At 40.5% G+C, this 20,555-nt stretch overlaps 1 protein-coding gene across 3 annotated transcripts in view; it reads right to left on the reverse strand.

The window, feature by feature from the left end:
- Positions 1-4,473: 4,473 nt before the first annotated feature.
- Positions 4,474-20,555, reverse strand: part of shf (Src homology 2 domain containing F) — a 104,127-nt gene continuing 88,045 nt past the window's right edge. For all 3 annotated transcript variants that reach the window (XM_028583215.1, XM_028583199.1, XM_028583208.1), the window contains 3 exons: positions 13,842-14,016; positions 13,541-13,660; positions 4,474-6,311 (listed from right to left, as the gene is read on the reverse strand). In XM_028583215.1, the coding sequence (XP_028439016.1) occupies positions 6,125-6,311; positions 13,541-13,660; positions 13,842-14,016 (482 nt within the window). In that variant the 3' untranslated portion in view covers positions 4,474-6,124. The remainder of the gene's footprint in view (positions 6,312-13,540; positions 13,661-13,841; positions 14,017-20,555) is intronic.

The following is a 20,555-nucleotide window of genomic DNA, read 5'->3' on the forward strand; positions in this document are numbered from 1 at the left end:
TATGTCAAAAAAGAACTGAAATTGCAATACACTTCATGAACTGAAAAGTATTGTTTGCACCTGTCGACTCTTTCAAAACCTCTTCATCATTGTAAGACCTGGCTAAAAAACGATTTATTCTGCTAAAATTATAGGAATAAAGATGACAGGGTAGCAAAATATCTTCAACACAACAATCCAACACTTGAGAGAGAGGTGAATCTTTAGAGGTTTTTCTTTTTTTTTTAATGGCAGCTGTATTTCACCTGCTGGTGGCACACTCCGTCACAAGTGAACCACCAACTTTGAAGATCTCAGAGGGAGCAGAATTAATTAAAAAAACACACTGTTATTTCTCTTTTTCTTTCTATTTCCACCTATCATTTTTTAGATAAATATAGTCCGTCTTCATTGAGCTCTGCCACAGTTATCAGAGGGTGCCTAAGCCACACTTGCCAAGCCAAAAAGGTTTTGAATAGCTGCGCAACTGTGTTATTTCCATTTTTATGTGTTACCAAATGACACTGTGGTGGATGCATATCTGTGAGAAAAATAAAAGCCCTCTTCTGAGCAGGAAAATGGCTTAAACAACTGGAAATATGACTTCCTAATGAATCAAGCCTGGAGCTTTGAAGCTGGCACAAATCTGCCCAATTACTCCCACGGTGACCTGGGATTCAGGTAATGAGCAAGGTTCTGCAGCGTGCCATTATAGGCAAATGTTAAACCAGTAGAAATCATCAATGCCAGAGCTTTTGAAATGATGTAAAAGCTCCTCTAATCAAGCCTTCACAGACAAGCAGAACAATACTCTCACTATTCTCTCCAGATGAAATCCTCCGACCTGGCAGAGGAGGAGGAAAGGAAAGAGTTGGTATAATGCCCTCCGTCCGCTTTTGTCTTTCTGAAAGGAGGCAACTCATGTGTTATTAACATAAGGTCTGTTACCTGAGATTGCTTTCTGTCTGGCGTGACTGAGCGGAATATGAAATGAGCTTCTGATGGACACAAGGCCATTCTATCCCCTTGTGGGCCATTCATTTCTTTCAAGCCATGCTTTTATTCTTCCCCTTCAGCACTCTTTTTGTCCACAAAAGCGTCTTTGATGCAATTTATCCCAGGTGCTTTAACCCTTGATGGAGCTTCTATAGAGGAAAATAGAGCTGCTACAGAGGAAGAGGCAAAGATCAGCACAAACCACTGGGAGAAACTTTAAATAGCAACTTTTCTGTCTGAAGGTGTGGATTTGATTGGAACAGGTGATATGAAAGAAGAAAAAAAACTACTGAACCTAAAATGACATTTGAAATTGAAATTTGCAGAAGTAATTTGGTGCATAAACGTGTGTAGACATTGCTGGGTATTGAAAAATGTCTATTTTTTTGGGCTTCTCTGCCTAATAGAACAGCTAGGTGAGAAAGGGGAGAGAGAGGGGGAAGACATGCAGGAAATTGTCACAGGTCAGACTCGAACTCTGGACCTCTGTGTCGAGGTACAAACCCCTATGTCCATGTGCACCTGCTCTACCCACTGAGCAAACCCAGGCCACTGTCTTATCATTTTCAATGTAGAAATGTGCATGGCCATTTCACAAGAACAGTGGCCAAATAGCTAACAAAATGGTGCAATAATGTGTATTGTATTATAAAAAATGTCCACTATTACAAACAGACGAATGTTGCTGCAAACTGTTTCACTGTCAGAGCCACATAGACAAGTCCTTGACTTGAGGTGGCTGTGAATGTTCCGTTCCCTTTCCTCAACTCCCTGCCTTTGCTCTGCCAGATGTTTTGTTGCCAAAATGTGCTGTGTAAAAAAGGTTTTTTGCTGTCACAATGCAACTGTTCTGAAAGGGATTTTAGGGTAAGGGATTAGGTATTTCACTGTTAAAATTGCCTTCAACAGAACTGACTGCTGGACTCTGAGCAGTTTGATTTACATGTAGCAGTATCACCTCAGTGGGTGTGATAGCTTACTACTCACGAAAGTGTTGTAGTGATGTGTCTAGCTGAAAAGTATCCACAATCACAGAAAAGAATGCAGTGCAAAAAGTACAATTTATGCATGGATAATATGATAGAAGCAAATAAAAAAAATCACACCATTGTTGTTGTAGTAGTAGCAAAGCATCCATAAAACATGGATTTGCTGGTATTAATAGAGTTATGTAATTCGGAACTAATCATAGGGAAAATAGATACATTGTTCAGTTGATAGTTAAAATATTTGCTAACTTTTTGTCAGTGCTCAGAAGGTCATCTGAATACGCAACCATGTAAAATGTATCTATGGGCAAGCATACAATTCAACAAATATAGAGAATTAAGTTTTCAACAATTAATTAAAATGAAATTAATATTACTTGGCTTTAAATTGGACCTTTTTTTAATTATTTATTTTACACCTTTTCTATAATTAATGCCCAACCAGAGGGTTCTTCCAGGAAATTCTTAGAAAATGATTGTCCTCTAAATCTGTTACTAACTTGAGGCAAAGACTTTCTTCAAATGCCAAGAATCGTATAAGATTTACACTTCATTAAATTGACAGTGTGCAAAGGTGTGATTGCTGGAAGCAGGAAATATGGATAGGAAATATGGACTAGCAAGCTTTAGACTACACATCAAGCAAATGCTTCTGGAATGAAAAACGGAGTGAAAAAATAATATTACAGGACTCTGCTACAAAGTGGATCAATAGAGGACAACAAGTGCTGGAGTACTGGCTTGGTAATCGCTCCAGCTTTCTGTCCTTGACTCAAACAAGGGTCGCTCTCTTATTTGTCATAGGACTTCACCATGGTAACTGGTGCTGGCGAAGATACAGGAAGGGGCTAGATTTCCTTTGCTAAATAATTATGTGTTTGAATAAAAAAAAAAAAGATCACTGAAACATTATATCACACTTTAACTCATAAACCCAATTTTATTTATTTTTTAACCTTGATGCCTCTATGTCCCCATACAATACATTCAGTATATACATTTGGCCATGAGGGACTGTACAGAGATATGTTATAGTAGTGCATACATACGTGGCACGAAAATGTACACAAAGGAAACTCATACATGCCACTTTACCTCAGTAAAGTGATCCACACGGGGCAAGTCAATGGCTGATGGTTGCTTACACACACACACACACACACACACACACACACACACACACAAGACACTTCTGAGAGAAGAGAAGGGCTCTTTCAGGTTCTCATAATAGAAATATACGAATGTGAGTGTGTCTGCTGATTGCAGCAAATCCCTCCCCGTCAGAACACCTTCCCCTCTGTCTCCCGCTTATTCTCATTTTCCCTTTTTTTCCAAAGCTAAGGCCTCTCTCTAGGCAGTGTGGACATCATATGCAGGCTCTTTCCTATAGTGGAGTAATACTCATCAGCAGCAGTAACTAAATAAAGAGCCTCACTGTCAACATTTCATCACTTAGACAGGGAACATTTAGAACATAAAGGATACATCACACATATAGTTTATTTCATTTGCATTTCTTCTTAGGATATATTCTCTCAAGGAAATACATAGGTCCAAATCGACAACATGCTATTTCTTAATAAAGCTGCAGAGGTTGTCTTGTCACACGAACAGACACCCTCATATGGCATACTTAATCTGAGGACTGCAACATCTGTCTGCTAACTTACGGCACCAACAAAATAAACATCTGTTATACATCCCACTTTCTGCAATCTATTATCTTTAACTAATCAGGTCATTTTGCTGATTACATCTCTTCCTGGTGGACATTTTGTACCATCATATTGGTCATAAACATTTGGTGGAGGCACACACTCCAATCATTTTTCCTTCAATGACTGCAGTTCAGAGTTGCATAGCACACAGAGCGTATATATAGCCAAAGCCAAAATGTATTTGACTTAGTATATAAAGTGGTCATGCTCGCTTAAGTCAGTTTCTAATTCCTTAGTGTCAGTCATTTTCAGCTTGGACCAAAGCCCCCCTCCCCAAATTTCCATTTTTACTTGGATTTGGTCATTTAACCACAGAATTTTGCAACTCATAAGACTGACAAAGGTTTCCTCTGAAGAGGCAGTTTGTCACAAATCATTAGACTCAGCTTCTTGTAACTGGTCAGCGATATTTAATGCTGCTGTGGGCTGAAATATTATTGGTTCTGTTACAATAAACTACAGAGAGCAGACCACAAGACAGACATGACATTTCTAGGAGTTGCTGAAATAAAATGTGGTTAATGAAAAAATACAAGAAGAAATTTAAATGTCATGGGGCTGAATTCTAGTTTCTTGAGTTCAGGGAGAAAAAAAAAAAAAAGGTACTGACAACCAAAGAGGTTCAAGCAAGGGCTGCCAGTTTGTACCAGCAGGGTCAAAAACACACCGGAACTCAGAAAGTCTGTGCACAAATTCTCGTGTGCATACATATACCGTACACATGTTGGACATGTTGGACACATGCATGCTCACTCACATTCACACATGAATAAACATCTGGTAGTGAAGGGTAGATGATAGAGAGATTTTAATGCCAAGTGGAAGCATGACAGAATGAAGGTAGGTGTTTTTTCTGGTTCGGACAGGCTGCGCTGCGATTGGTCCGAGGAAGAATATGTGATCGTCTCTCACGCGATGCTTGACAACCCCGTTGGTCAGGAGACGCCATGACTCACGTCTCAGAGTCAGGCCACCGAGGCAAACGTGCATTTAGCGGAACTTGAAACAACAAAAATGCAAAGCACCACAGTAAAAGAGGCTGGAGTAGTCCCAAAAAACACGATCACATCGGCACAGAACAATGAGGGCGAGGGGGCCGATGGGCCATCACAAAGGAGTAACACATCAGTAATAATTACCCCAGAATAAATTACAGTCACAGAACAATCGTTAAAAGCAGAACTGGAAATCAGCTGATCTAGCGGACTGATTTGACCCATGCATTATAAGGCATTAACCAAACATTTGTTACTGACATCACACAGTATCATATTAGTGACTATACATACAATTGCTGATCTGGAAAATCTGCTTGTGTTTTCATAAAAAAAAAAAAAAAAAACTTGGATTAACTTTATTCAAAAAAATCATATTACTAAAACCGATGATGCAATTTTAAGGGAATTGGGAATGTTGAAGGGAGAACAGATCGATGTCTGCAATCCCATTGTACCTATTGATCTGCAGATGGGCGAATGAAATTGATTTTCTGAGGTAGACAATGAAGACATATTTCATTCTCCCGATGCAAAGCCATTCTAAGGAGGGGTAGCGGGGCTAATTTGGTCCATTTGGACAGTCTCTGGTCTCTAGCCTCAGCCAATTGTACTGTGTCAGATGGGTTGACCCATCCATCATGATCTCCTGCCTGTCTCACCACTATGGTACTTACACACTGTCATTGGTGTGATACACCCACTCAGTGATGGATAGCAGACAGCATGCACTATGACAAGATAGAGAGATCAGTCTGCACTGCTCACAGTCCTGCTATTCCCATGCAGCTGGGGACACACCATTCATACAAGGCCAGTTTATTCAATATCCTGACCACTGTATGGGGCCCATGAGGACAATTTACCTCAACATGCCTCATAAATGTCTCTTCCCTTACACAGCTCTTACAATCTTCAAGTCCCCTTACGAACAATTACAGTATCAACAGAGCCTAACCAAATGAGCAAAGTCAAACAAACTTGTCCATACCCAATTTTTCATGATGTGCACTCTTTTCAGAAAAAGGTACAACATATTATAATAAAAAGGTACACCCCAGTGACAAATGTTACATTGTTGTACCTTTCTTTTTCTTTGAGTGTTAAGTGCTAAGGGAAATCAGCTCAAGAATCAATGAAATGATGTTCAACAGATAGTCAGTCTGTGATGTAATGAAGTTGGTGTTTGTCATAAATACAATAAAATAAAATAATAAAGACTTCTGCAACACTGAGTCTGTATTTGTAAGATAGTATGCAGTAGGCCTTCAAAAACAGGTCTGGAATCTGTTGGCCAGTGAGGTGAGTCAGGATCAGCAGTTTTGGGATGCCACTGTTCATCTTCCCATGAGCTTAATGGGCTCTGTCCAGAGGGACAGGAAGCTTGGAGCCACAGGGTGGCCCAGTGGGTACTGCGGGGGCCGACGCCTGCAGGGGACCCAGAGCACTATAGTGTCCTGATGGCTACAGGGTAGAGCAAGGACATGTGTTCGGCACCCTTGATGGGCAGCTTGCGGCTGGAGTAGAAATGGATTATCTCAGGCACGCTGTCAAAAGGGCAGCTGTTCTGGCCCAGGATGTACTTGTTCTCCTTCGTCCGCGACAGCTTCATGTGCATGAAGCCCTGGCTGCTTCTGGGGACAGAAGAAGACAAGAGAGAGGGGCCGAAAACATTTTGTTAGTTAACATAAAAACAAGACCAGGAGTCTGCATTTGACATCATATATTCTGAAGTGTCAATTTCCATCTTGAATAGCATGGAAATAAATTCTTTGTGTAAAACAAGGTGAAACAAGAGGCAATAGCGACACTAACGGTTCTGACCTAATGCTAATGTCAGCATCATGGATATATTAAAGTTATAGTGCGTAGTTTCTGTAGTAAGTAATGACAACAAAACTGTTGGCGCGTCCACATGATACAAGCCTTCCGTGATCGCGCACAGCCCCCACCCCTTCTCCACGCAGTTGCTAGTAGCCAAGGAGGACACGGAGGATTAAAAAAAAACATGATGGACTCTTCTGAAGAGGTAATTATCTTCACTTGAATTCAGCGCGGGAAAGTCGCCGGATGACACAATTTTCTGAACATAGCCATACTGAGAAATACAGAGAGAGTTGTGTGGAGCTGATAGTCTTAATTAGCTTTGTAGCAACTCATTTGGTAATGGCTTGAATGTAACGGACGTTCATTAATATCAAAAAGTTGCACAGTAAAGCTTTAAGAGAGCTGGACACGGCACTGCCACTAAACCTCACTGCCAACTTGTCCCAGTGGCCATGAAAAAAGTCCCCGGTGACCCACATACAACGTTAATAAAAGACACTTCTGTAAAACCTTTGACAGGACACCCTGACCGGCAACGAAGATCAAGTATTAGTCTTTGCATTAGTAACTTTTAAAACATGGACATTTTAAATTTGTAAATCTTTCCCAGAGCTTTAAAAAGTTACTTTCATGTGTGTGATTTCATAGCAATGTAAAGTCTAAGCGCCAAGCAGGGTCGCACAGGTGGGGCCAGTGGAAGAAACACTAATGCACATGTGCAGTGGACCACACAATGTGGAACCAAACCCAGAAAACTTGCTGCTTTTTTTGTCAATGTCGCCATCTTATTTCCTATAGTGCTAAACACAAAGTAGAGCTGAGGCTGATGGGAATGTAATTCGTTTTGCAGGTTTTCATAAACTAAAGTATTGGGAAAATTTTATTTTTTACCTGATGGTAGCACTATAGGAAAGGACCCATCATATGGGAACCATGAATGCCTCAACCAACTTTTGTGCCAATCCATCATGTAGATGTTGAGATATTTCACTGGATAAATAAAAACTTTGACCTGCTGGTGGCGAAAATGACAAGTACTGTTAGAGTATCACGAAAGTCAATGGGATTCATCCTGGGGGAACCATGGACATGTGTACCAAATTTCATCGCGATCCATCGAAAAGTTGTTGAGCTATTTCAGTCTTGACTAAAGTGGTGGACCAACCAACCGTCACTGCTGTGCCTGGAGCCATGTCGATTGCATGGCTAAAAACCAATTTAAAGAGAAAAGTATGTCAGAAGCCTGAATATATGGGAACTCAAGAGATCAGCCCTCCTTGACAGCTCCTTTCTCATTTACTCCTGCAGTACTTGCTCCCTACAGTACGTGACAATGTTCTGAAAGCCGGATTACCCTTTGATAACTTTGACGCTGTCTGGGGAGGAGACTAAAAGGCAGGTTGCTTAAGGTGCTGGGTTTCACATGCAGAGCATAAGGATGAGGCTAATGAACCCCCAGGATAAATCACTTAAGCTACAGCAATAAAAGCACAGCAAATTAAAAGCTCCCTGTGTGTTTCTTGGGGCTTTCGATCAATACATTTTACAGCTTGCCAGTAATCTTCTGCTTTAAAATAGAAAATTACTTTTTTGGAGTTAAGTGATGCAAACAATAAGCTTTAGTAAGGGACTGATACAAAACTAATGACCCCTATATCCTGCTGTAAATATACTGTTTTGATAATTTGTCTTTACAAAAATGCATTAGCATAATAGTTTTTTCAATCAGCAGCTAATGCTTCTTGCAAGTTATGATTGCTGTAGGCTCAAATACGATGCACTCATATTGCTGCAAGTGGGCATTATGACCTGTCGTCCACATAATGTGCAGCAGTTCATTCCAGCTCACTAAACTCCCACATACTCTACTTTATATTGGTTACTTCCCTAATCTGAAATGTAACCCCTGTTGCTGAAATGCAAATAATGAAAAACATGGCCAAAAGAAGCATAATAACAGAAGTTTTCCATTACACTGGAGGAAAAAGAGGAGAAACCCCAGGGATTACCATTTCTCACTAACTCTGGCTGTGGCAAGCAGTCAAACACATCAGGTAAGCTTGAGAGCTCAGGCCCAATTGACTCATGGAGTCAGTAAGTGTTATCTGCAATATTCATTCTGTCACAGATGGTGTAGAATATGACTCTCGTGAGGACTGTACACAAGCAGGATAAGTCTGTGCAAGGTGTTAAGTAGAAGAGATATTATTTATTCTCATTACCAACAAAACTAGGATGTGGCAACATCATTTTGACAGACAGACATAAGCATGCATCTCTGTTTTGATAAGATACAGTGGAAACAGGGTGGTCAAGAGTGTTGATGACTCTGAGCCATGCTCCTCTTTTCCATGTAAATTTGTTTTTGTTTACTGACTATTATATGGGTTTGTGAAAAGGCAGGCAGACAAATGAAGCAACTAAAATCAACAAAAGCCATATTTTTGAGGTCACTGAATATATGCCCACTATAAATGAATACCCACTGTAAATGTACGCCCATTATGTGTGATGAACAGAAGCAAGAAGTTGGCTTTAGGCACCTTATATGTAAGGCAAGTCCATTCTTTACTTATCTCGTAATTGCATATGCCTGCGGATGTGTTCTCTCCCTGATGCGCAGAGAGAAACTGGCACAGAGATATCACTATAGTGGAAAAGAGCTTAGAATGTACAGGGTTAAATAAAGGGACATCCATCAAGAATAAGAATAAACAGATATAGTGATTCCTTCCTGTGAGGTTATGTTTTATGTCAACAGATGAGACCAATCCTTTTCTTTATATTAGTGTGATTATTATGGTTATTACAGAAAATGAGAATCCTTTGCAGCGTATACGGCAGATGATGGAGAATATTTCAAATGTATTAACATACTTTTTTATAGGTGAGCTGAGGTAGAAAGCTGCAGGCTTGCTGGTCTATAAAACGTAAAAAGTAAACACAATTATCAGACCATCACCTCTATTGCCTATAGATTTATCAGTGTCATTAACAAGTTCATCATGATTTGAGGAGAGCTGGACAAATGTCTCTCACCAGTCACCACAGGTCTACAGTTCTACCATTCTGCAAGTGGTGCCAGGAGAGCTCATTTTAAAATAAATCTTCCCTGCAAAGTGCATTTGATGAGTCTTCATGTGGAGCGCTGGGAGACTGGCGTTAGGTTACACAGAGCCACACTTAAAAGGCAAACACATCAATAGCATCATTTTTAGATTCCCAACTGATTTTCCAGTCAGTGTTCATGGCTGCTTATCACTTTACAGTCCTGCAGAGACAGAAACCAGGACAACAGAGCTATATGGCAGGGATGTTGATAAAATGAATATGGGGCTATTTTTGAGAAGACAGGCCTTTGTGGTGTTATCATATGCATGTGTTTGAAGGTTTCTGTTGTCTAATCTGGATGAATCTCACAAGGGAGGTCCGCCATCCTTGTTAATTGAGGTTTATGACTTTGATTTGAACCCTGTAGTCCTCAGAGCAGGAACAGCCAGACAGCAATCACAGCTTATCTCCACCTTCAGCATATTGGATTGCTCCATGAATGATGCTGTCAGTGTTATGAATCTGTGGCACCAGAAAAGGAAAATCCATCCGCCAAAAGCTAATAATCCCTGGCAGAAGTGATGACCTTTTTAACCATTACTGGGCATCAGATATCCTGTTTATATCATATGAGCACAAATTGAATGAGTCTACCTGGGATGAGCCAAACCATTCGGCAATACACAATTGATGAAAAAAAGGATGTAGTTAGTGATGTGAAGCAGGCCAAGAAGTTTAAGAAACAAAATCTGCCATCTATATCCAATGTGGTTAATGGACCATAGATCACTGAAAAACGTGGCTTTGATTGGTTAAAATAAGCAGCAAAGTCAGATTAATATTGTTTTTGTGTTCTACACAGGTCATTTTTCTCGTCTGCGCCACATAAAGGATATCTGATTCTTTTTCTGTCTAAACAAAATAAATAAAAAAAACACCATAAAACCATGATGTGCCTTTGGAAGAGGAGTTAAATTGCAGATGCAAAGACATTTTGGTTGCTTTTTCAATTGGCTATTTAGTTTCCCCTCGTTCGTGTTGTGGCATCAAACAGGTTCTGTTAGATAAGATTTTCTCCTTTCACTAACAATGTCTCTTCTCAGCCAGTGGAACATGCGGTGCAGAGTTCTCTCTCTCTCTCTCTCTCTCTCTCTCTCTCTCTCTCTCTCTCTCTGAGAAACAGGATGATACTGTGCTCTGACAGACTTGTGAAGGGTTTAATATGTTTCAAACACCTTGAAGGGTTTCTCGTCACAGACAGAAAAAAAGAAGGGTGGAGGGGTAGTGGGAGAGGGGCAGGTGAACAGAAGAAAGAGGTTAGGAGGGCAAAACAGACTGAAAATGCTTTCCGTCAGGCCAGAGGACTCTTGAGGCTGGAGGTCTTAGCGACGTCTGTCTTTATCAATAATGCATTACACATGCGTGCCACCTCATGCCCTTATACATTTTTCAGCAACCTCAGACATGGAGGATCCTCACCTTGGGTTTCTACTCATTTTCAGTGGCAGCAGGGGAGACGGGCTCGTGTGAGCAGGCTAAACTCAGAGAAACCTCTACCTGCAGTGTGGTGGCACCTGTCATTCCCACCAATCAGCCTGCTGGCTGTTTTCTAGGCTTAATCTGATTGATGCCAAAGGCAAAACATATAACATTCTGTGACAGCCAGGAGCTGACTTACACAAGCAAAAAGCTGCAAGAAACATTCTCTATGTGAATGTTTTTACCCTCTTTCTCCTTCTGCAGGAGCTTTCCTGCCAGCTATTTAGCTAGCAAATGCTACAGTTGGCTACGTTACTACAACAATACATCTTACCACTCCAAGACAAAGAAAACAAATTCTTTCTAATCTTTTCACTTATGACACAGACCAAGAACAGACTGAGGTCCAACATGACAGTCACCTCTGTGATGTACATTGAATCTCCACTACAAGACCTGGCAGCAATTATTCAGTCCACATACCAGCATCACGGTTTCCATTAGAAATAATACTTACTGGTGAGTGCAATTTAATAGTGATACAATCATCTTGCTACAGATTCAACTGTACAACACAAAGTGCTTAAAACTCATTACGATCTCTTAAACTAAAAAGCTCATGGCCGAAGACTATATGCATTTTTCCCCATGTGGCCACTGGCATGAAAGGTTTGAAGAAGTTTAAAACATTTTTTCACCACACACTAAATCAAACAAAACTTTTACTTTAGATGCACTATCTTATTACTGCCTGTTTGACTTTAATATGTGAACAAAATATTCAGCCATACAGGTTTCAGCACTTTGCCAGTGCCTTCTGGTCTTCCTCGCCAAAAATTTTCATTCAATATAAAGCCCCCAGCATTAAGTAAGCACATTTCCATAATAATAATAATAATAATAATAATAGGTTCATGCTCCAAAATTGAAATGGTTTATTGGAAGTGTATTAATCAAATTCACTCCCTGAATTATCACTCCTTAAATCATCATCCGCCAATAGCAAAAAATGTTTTGTTCTATCTACATTGGAGATATGGAGCTCTGTGGTGAATATAAGCTTTGTGTGTGTGTGTGTGTGTGTGTGTGTGTGTGTGTGTCTGTTTGTGAATGTGCGTGTGTGTGTGTGTGTGGTTCTGAACAATATATTCTGGCCTTCGTTTGCACTTTATAGCTATTGATTATGTATCCTCTGTTGGCTGCCTTGGATGTCCCTTTTGGCCATAGCTTTTTTGAGTACTAAATAATGTATTCCTACTCAGTGCTATCTAAAGTGATATTATTACATTCACATCCCTTTTATCTCCAAGGAAAATTCAATTGGCCTGAAAATCTTTTTCAGTAACTTTACATTCCGGATAATTAAAAGACTAAGGCTTCTTAAAAAATAATAATAGTCTATAGAAGTCAACCAGTCATACATGCATCTGGTCTTTTTAAATTGTCTGTCAGAATGTCAGTGTAGCAGGTCTGTAGCTTTGCAGTTAGTAAGTTCTTTTTTTTAAATGAGTAAGGCAGAAAAAAACACGCAGTCACACAAGCATAAGCAGATGATCAGTAACTGAGAGAGGACATTAGACAGATAGTCACCTATACTAGCATGAAGATAATTATAGCAGGGAAATGCATTATGTTTCCCTGCCAAGACATATAAGCCTCCAGCAAGATGACCAATAACAAAGGCTAATCAACGTTTCTTAGCATATTATAGTTTTATCTAACATGACGTCGCCTTGGAGATTTCTCTAAATGTCAAATGGTTGAACCTGCCTTGAAATGTAAAATGGACTGTATATAGGGTAAATGTGAATAGACCATTTGGAAGCAAAGATACTAGGTTTTTAAAGCTGATGGCTCAAGCTAAATTACCAAAGTTGACTTTGGCAAGTTTTCAAAGGGCTACACATTTCTGGTTATGATTCTGTCACCTGGTACTTGCACCTGGCAGTGAAAATCATTCACTGCCAAAACCCATCGAAGGCACACATTACCGTCAAAAGAATGTGATGTGACTTCACCACAGGCCTTCAAGCAGAGGTAACCTCTACCAAATGTCAGACTAGCCTAAACCAATCAGATTGGCTCGTTTGAACCCTGTGTTGGATGCGGCAGGGATCAGGGGGCGCAGATGAAGGGCAACATTAACTGTGTTGTGGGCACATCAGCAAATGAAGGAGCCGACCTGTCAGAGGGGTTACAGGGGGGAGGTGGAGGACAAGGGGCGGGCAGGATGCAAGTGGAAGATAGAGGTCTGAAAGGTGAAAATTATTACCATATTGAAAAGGCAGAGTCAGCAGACTATTGGGGCACAGGTATACGAGGACCTTTGTAAGCAAGATGTTAGATTGGTCCACAATGTGTACTCCACCGGAAAGCATGTGTAGCTGCTACACTTCTGTGGCTCCACGAGTCTCTGGTGTTTGTTTTGACACAGACAGTCGGAATGTGTGTATCTGATAACACTGTTTGTGGCTTGTTATTTAGGAAAAGAAAGCGTTGTCCTTACTTAAGGGAGAGGGAGTAGTCGTTCTTGCAGGTCTCGCTGTTTCTCACCAGGTAGCTGGCCTCCTTACACAGCCGGAGCAGAGACTCTGCATCTGTTCGGCTGATTGCTCCATGGTACCAGCTACAGTGAACGATAGGAAAATAGTGATGAGAGAGAAGAGGAACAAAGGAAGGGTTATAATGAGCAGAAAACTGAACAAAGGAAATGAAACACCTAATGTCAAATCTGCTCATGAAGGGCCAAAGTGGTGTATTTGAAATAAATTGCAGTCATAACAAAGCAACCCCGAGATCTGACTCACAACTGGCTTTCCAGGGGCATGGTGGGGTCAATTCGTTCCCCGAGAGAGGAACTGCAGTGGTCTAGTGAAGTCATTTTGGTGTTGACCAGACAGCCACTGGAGTGTCGCTGCAGCGGGCGGGTTTTCCCCTCCTTGGTAGGCGACATTCGAGACTTCTCCACGCCATCAAACTGGACTGTAATAAAAGGAAAATGCAACAGCTGAAACATTTTATTCGGGAAGAAAACAATGGGTATTTTTAAAAAAGTGAGACCCTTCACAGGTATGATAATAATACAACATAGTCCTGTCTGTATACTTCAGTTAGACTTCAGGTTAAGGTCACTTGGAAAAGCTAGTGTGCTTAACAGGAAGTAGACATTTTGAAATATATCTAAACTAGAACAGAGCAATGAGGTGTGTGTGGGAACAGAAATTCTCTCACTCACACACACACACACACACACACACACACACACACACACACACACACACACACACACACACACACACACACACACACACACACACACACACACACAGTGTCACTTTGTGTAACTCATCCAACTGAAAGACATGTACATACAGTGGAGGAGGCATAGATCAATCCTTCCACACTGTGCACACATCCCAGTAACACAAAGTAAACACACATGCCTACATCCTCCAAACAACTCAAACAACCACAAATCTGTAAATACACCCACATATATTACAGTATGTGTGAACATGTATATTCTTTAACTACACACAAACATATGTGCAGAGTCATGCAAACTTCGAAAAGTCATATGCAAAAATACGCACCCCCGCGCACAAACCCACTCACAGGTACTGCAAGTTAAACATTAAACTGCCTTTTCAAAACTCTCACGGTCAACATGGACATGATAAGCTGTCTTGGCAACTTCACAGGGAAGTGTTTGATGATATGTGGGGGCTGGAGGTGACCTGTGCTCATGACGTGACTGGTGGAGGTCACTGAGCAGCTTCACAGCCAATCAGGACACGGGAAAATATTTACCTTTATCCACAAAAGCTAACATGAGAGCAGAAGAGAACTAATTTCCACAAGGCCGAATGAAAGTGAATTCTGAGTAATGGAGGCCAAAATAATGAAACATTGGACGGTGGAGGTTGGAGTCACAGTGTGGTTATCTCTGTGTGTGTGTACATGTGTGTTTTAGCCATTTTCCCTCTGTCATCCATCGCTATAATTGATGTCATAGCACCCTTGGCTCTGGAAAGACCCATTTAGAGCCACTGATACGCCTCTCAAGCAATAACAGCAACAAGTATATGACAAGCTTTAACTGGAGATGGCTGCTTAGAGGGCTTAGGATCAACACATCAAAGCTGAGACTTTCAAGGAAGGAGTTAATGTAGTATGAAGCTCACAGCCAGTGCCTCTGATCGTTGCATCTGTCTTTGCAGCTCTCGGTAATGGCCATTCTCACGTCTAGTGTTTAATTACCTGGGCTGAACATGGTAGGTACTTTACAGACAGACAGGCACTGTGATCTTGACGTGTCGATGGAGATGGGTCTGTCTAGACTTTGTATTCCAGTCAGAGGATTCCATTACACTTACAGTTTGTGAGCTCGCCAAGTGTTCCTGTTCCAGACTGAGCGGGAGGGCTGACAGTATCAATCAATCAATTTAGGCAAAGTGAGACAACATCATGTCAACAAATTTCATTAAGCTTGTGGTCACCTCAAAGTGGGGCTAAACAGAAAACCTGTTTAGCCCCACTTTCTGTAGATACTGTAAATATAACAATACATTTGTTGACACATCATAAAGCTTACAAAATGTAATATATAGTTATAGATTAACCCAGTGGTTCTAAGTTTGTTTGGCTTGTGGCCGCTTACTAAAAAAAAAAACAGTGTCTGGTTACAAATTTGTGTAGCAGAACTTTCCTACCCCATCAATCATCTCACGGCCCCTCAGATTTATCTTTTGACCCTCTGGCAGGGGTGCCACCCCTAGGTTGGGAACCACAAGATTCAACAACCGAATTGTACATTAAGTAGTTAAAACTAGCTCCATGTCACATGCTACAACAGTAAAATGCTGCTTACACATTTTTGCAAATCAAATATTTTTCCTTAAGTAACGGATCTGACTACATCTTCCACCACTGACTGTGATGGAATATGATCCAACAGGTAAGGGTATTGAGACAGAGTGCTGCTGTTTCAGCTCTGACCACCAGGGGTTCCCCCTCATCTCCACTCAGCTGCAGGTTGAACTTGCCGGCCTTGAGCTCACTGATGCATTTCCCTAAACATAAACTCATGGAAATGATTATTCCAAATGACTCCGCCTACCGTTGTTATCTTGGCCTCTGCACTTTTGTTCGTTATAGGGCTATGGCCGAGTCTTAAAATGACAGCCAAATTGTAATGCTGCATGACGGCTGGGTAAACTGTGGCTCTAACCTCAGACCTGTGGAAGACTATGAGCTGTAGCTGAACTTCCACAGGGTATGATGCTTGGACCGTTGGCAGTCAAATGATGTGCCTGTGTTGCATGTAAGTCCACATGTCAACAGACATCATTAGTTCTCTACTTTTTCAGTCCATTTGAACCACATGCTGACTGGGAATACAGTGCGAGTAGGATGAACATACAGTATATGTGTAAGGGTGAGAAATAGCGTTTCCATGGAAACTGACCAAGGGAATGAGGGAGATGCATGTTTGCCCGGGCTCATCCCTGTCAACGCTGACAGATGACAAGATGAAGACGCGGCCAATTGCTCTCTCTCCCTCCTTCGCTTTCAATTTCTCTCTTCCTGTTTGCATTTGTCCTCTTTTTCTCCCCCTCACCTTTTCTTTTGATCTTTCTATCTCAAACACTTCAGTCCTGTCTCTCTATGTCTGTGGGTCTTTTCCTCTGTGTTTTTGTTTGTCAAGGACAGAAAAAGATAGTGGGAAATGGACTGTGGAGGAATGTCTGCGTGTCTAATAGGAAAAAAAGAGAGAAAGAGCAGTAGCAGCTTTGATCTGTTATGTCCACTGTTTCTGATGGTCCTAATGCAGGGCTATCAGTCAGTGATTATGTCTGATCCTGCATCAAAATTGTTTAACTTTATCTCTGTACAGCATATGTCCATATACAAGTTGGATGAAATATGCACTTTGAACATAACATGGCTGCAAAAGCTATCTGCTAGTGTTGCATAAGGATGAATGTTGCTGTCTTGGATTTCCCACACAGTCCATCTCTCAGTCTATCTACAGCCCACTCAGCCATCCGCCTGACCTTAGCTTTTCACATTTTCTCCATTCTTCTAGCGCACCCACTAATTCCTATACTTCCCCAGATTCAACACAATCAGCGCTTTATTTGACCTTGATTAAACACTTTTTTCACTCCACCTCCTAGCAAGGGTTGAGTGGCTATTCTCAGAGGAGCTCACCCCATCAACCTTCCCCGTCAGAGCTGAGTCTTTTCTACGGGCAGAGTGCATCGTTCTACAAAAAGAGTATTACCCTAAAGGGAGAGCGTCCAAACTAAACAAAAGCTATCATTTTATTTGCTCAAAAGCAAATGAACCCATGTCTGCTTTGATTGCGAGCCATCTCACTAACACTACAGCTTCAAATTGTTGTGGAATTATGTTTTAAGGCTGAATATCAATGCAAGAGAGCTAAACCCATTCCCTTTTCATTCTCTGGTGCACACAGACGAGAGGGTGAAGGACACACACACACCCACCCACCCACCCACCCACCCACCCACCCACCACACACACACACACACACACACACACACACACACACACACACACACACACACACACACACACACACACACACACACACACACACACACACACACACACACACCGTCCCATACACGCACAAAGACACATAAGTAAATGTGCAGGGGCATCTGTGTGTGTTATCAGTATTGTTGCTTGTAAAGCACAGCAAATGGAATCTGTGTATCAGATTGAACTGTCAGTCAGATGGTGACTGATGGCTGAATGGCCTGCCCCCCTCAAACACACAGCTTCCTTTAGAGAGCTCTATAAAACCCAGAGGAGGGAGAGTGATAAACAGAGGTCAAAATGACATTTCCATGATTACACTGCAATGTAATTCAGAACAGCAAAGCACAATACACTAGACAAAATAATGCCATGAGATCATGAAGAGAGAGACTTAATAGTGGCCATCAAATGCCACAGAACTAAACTTGTCAATGACCACAATATTCCAAACAAATAAAGTAAGAGAAACACCAAAGATGTAGTTACAATAACGTCCATGAGGCTTCTGAACAACCTGACTACACCCCTCTCTCCTCTGCACACATTCCTGAGGAAATTTCTCTAATTAAGCTGGCTAATTAATTCTCATTTACTAACGGTACTCCTATCAAAAAGGATGACTAGTCTGAGGGGTAAAGTGTGCTATCGACTGCCATATTGTGAGGTGAAAATTAACTCTTCCAGCCAGGACGTATGAAATGATTAACAGGTCTGCATCTCATTAGAATGCACTGCACACTGAAAATAGTGTTTAGCGTGGTATGACACCCCAGTAACTGGCAGCTTTAAAAATCACTCACTTTTATGTTGATATCAATTATCTGCATCAGGAACTCAAATAATGCTTTGTTGGACAGCTTGTAAGAATATATTTTTAGCGCATTGCTGCTAAATCTAGAAGTTAATCTCTGATGATTCCACAATCTAGAAATATGCTTTATTCTTTTACATTTCAAGACAAAGGAGTGACCCTTAAAAGCTAAATATGGACATTTTTAAATTAGTTTTTTTTTTTTTTTAAGTCTTTTAAGATTAGATGAAGGAGAAGGTAAGATAAATGCTTTAGTGTGTATAATTAATGCATGTCAAAAAACAAAAGCGAAAAGCTCTTCATTATAGAAAAGTATACAGAGAAAAGTGCCCTCAATTTATATGTAGATGTAATATCTGTTGTGTCAAGCCACACCGAAATTTTGATAATGAGGGCTGGACGGTTAAGGCTGATATCCTTGAACTGTAATGGATATTGTTTATTCTTGATCCATATTAGAGCAAGCCACAATAGCCTTCACATACATATACATACATAGACTCTTAGCTATTTACCCTGGGCGAGCCAATCTGGAGCATGTAAACAGTCCTGTGTCTAATGGATGACTATTGTGTTACTGTGGGTCTGCTTGTACGCCGAGGTCAAGAAGAGAGTATTGTAACTGTATTCACAGGGGTCCCGGAGGCCACCCCACCTCTGTCTGCCACAGTGGCCTTTGACCCCAACGATGTAGAGTGGGGCCATACTGGCTCAGACAGAGAGAGGATCACTTTACAGCTGGATGCCAATCTTAAACCCACTGACATCACAGAGGGAACCAGAACCTTTCCCATGGATTTATGGATATAAATCAACTCCTTGCCCTGTCCTCGCCTTTAGCACACAGCGGTGTCCTCTTACATGGTCTCACTCTAAGTCTTCCCGCTCTGCCAGGGGAAATCCCATTCCTGGCATTAGTTCTGCTACATGTCCTTCTTCCCCTCGGGTAATTACAGCAGTCAGGAGTTTGAGTATGTAGAAGGGCTTCAAAAATGACCTAATGGCTTGATCGGTTGAAAATATGAGATTACTTGTCCATTGTGTTTTGATAAAATGGTAAATATGGCTAAACCTGAGGTGAAGACACTCAAGTCAAGAAGTGAAACTGCCTCAAATTAGTTTGATTTCTCAATTCATGTAGAACTGTGGAGAACAGTGGGCCAGAGGGACATCTGGGACAGTTATGAGTATGTTGACAAGAGGAAATGGGGGTCACAGCAAATGGCAATTACGCATGCAGAAAACAGTTTAGCACAATTAAAACTAATGAGCCTTCAGCCCTAAAACCTGCACAAGAATTAGTGATTTTCCGCCACATGTAATCCAGATGGAAAAGTGCAGTGCAGTCATTACTGAGCTCCTACCTAAAGTCATATTATACATTGCTTCTAAAAGATTTGAGCTCTCTCAGTTAAGTCATCACTGACAGGTTAAGTAAAAGGGGACACTTTCACATAATCATAGATTGTGCTTCTGAATTGCCTCTGTTTTGTAAGAATGATCCAAAAAAACAAAACTTTTCCGTTTTCAGTTCATATAGGAAATCATATTAGTAAGTTGTTTTTTAAATTTCCCCTTAAAATGTCAGGGCACCCACAACAATGTGAATGTAAAGGTACAGCTATGCAACACATCAATCTTAAATGCTACTGATTTAGTGAATGCATACATACTCAAACTGTTCCTTAATGAAATCAGATACATATACACACACGTATACATATATATATACATATATACACACACATATATATATATATATATATATATATATATATATATATATATATATATATAAATATATATATATATATATATATATATATATATATATATATATATATATATATATACATATATATATATATATATATATATATATATATATATATATATATATATATATATATATATATATACACACACACACACACACACACACATACATATATATACATATATATATATATACACACATATATATATATATGTGTGTGTGTGTATATATGTGTGCATATATACACACACATATGAGTGCATCATAGGTGCATGTCCACTGTGAGAGACATAATCTAAAAAATAAATCCAGAAATCACAATATATGATTTTTAAAATATTTATTTGTATGATACAGCTTCAA

The sequence above is a fragment of the Perca flavescens genome, chromosome 1, assembly GCF_004354835.1.
Source record: "Perca flavescens isolate YP-PL-M2 chromosome 1, PFLA_1.0, whole genome shotgun sequence".
In the NCBI taxonomy this organism is placed as follows: Eukaryota; Metazoa; Chordata; class Actinopteri; order Perciformes; family Percidae; genus Perca; species Perca flavescens.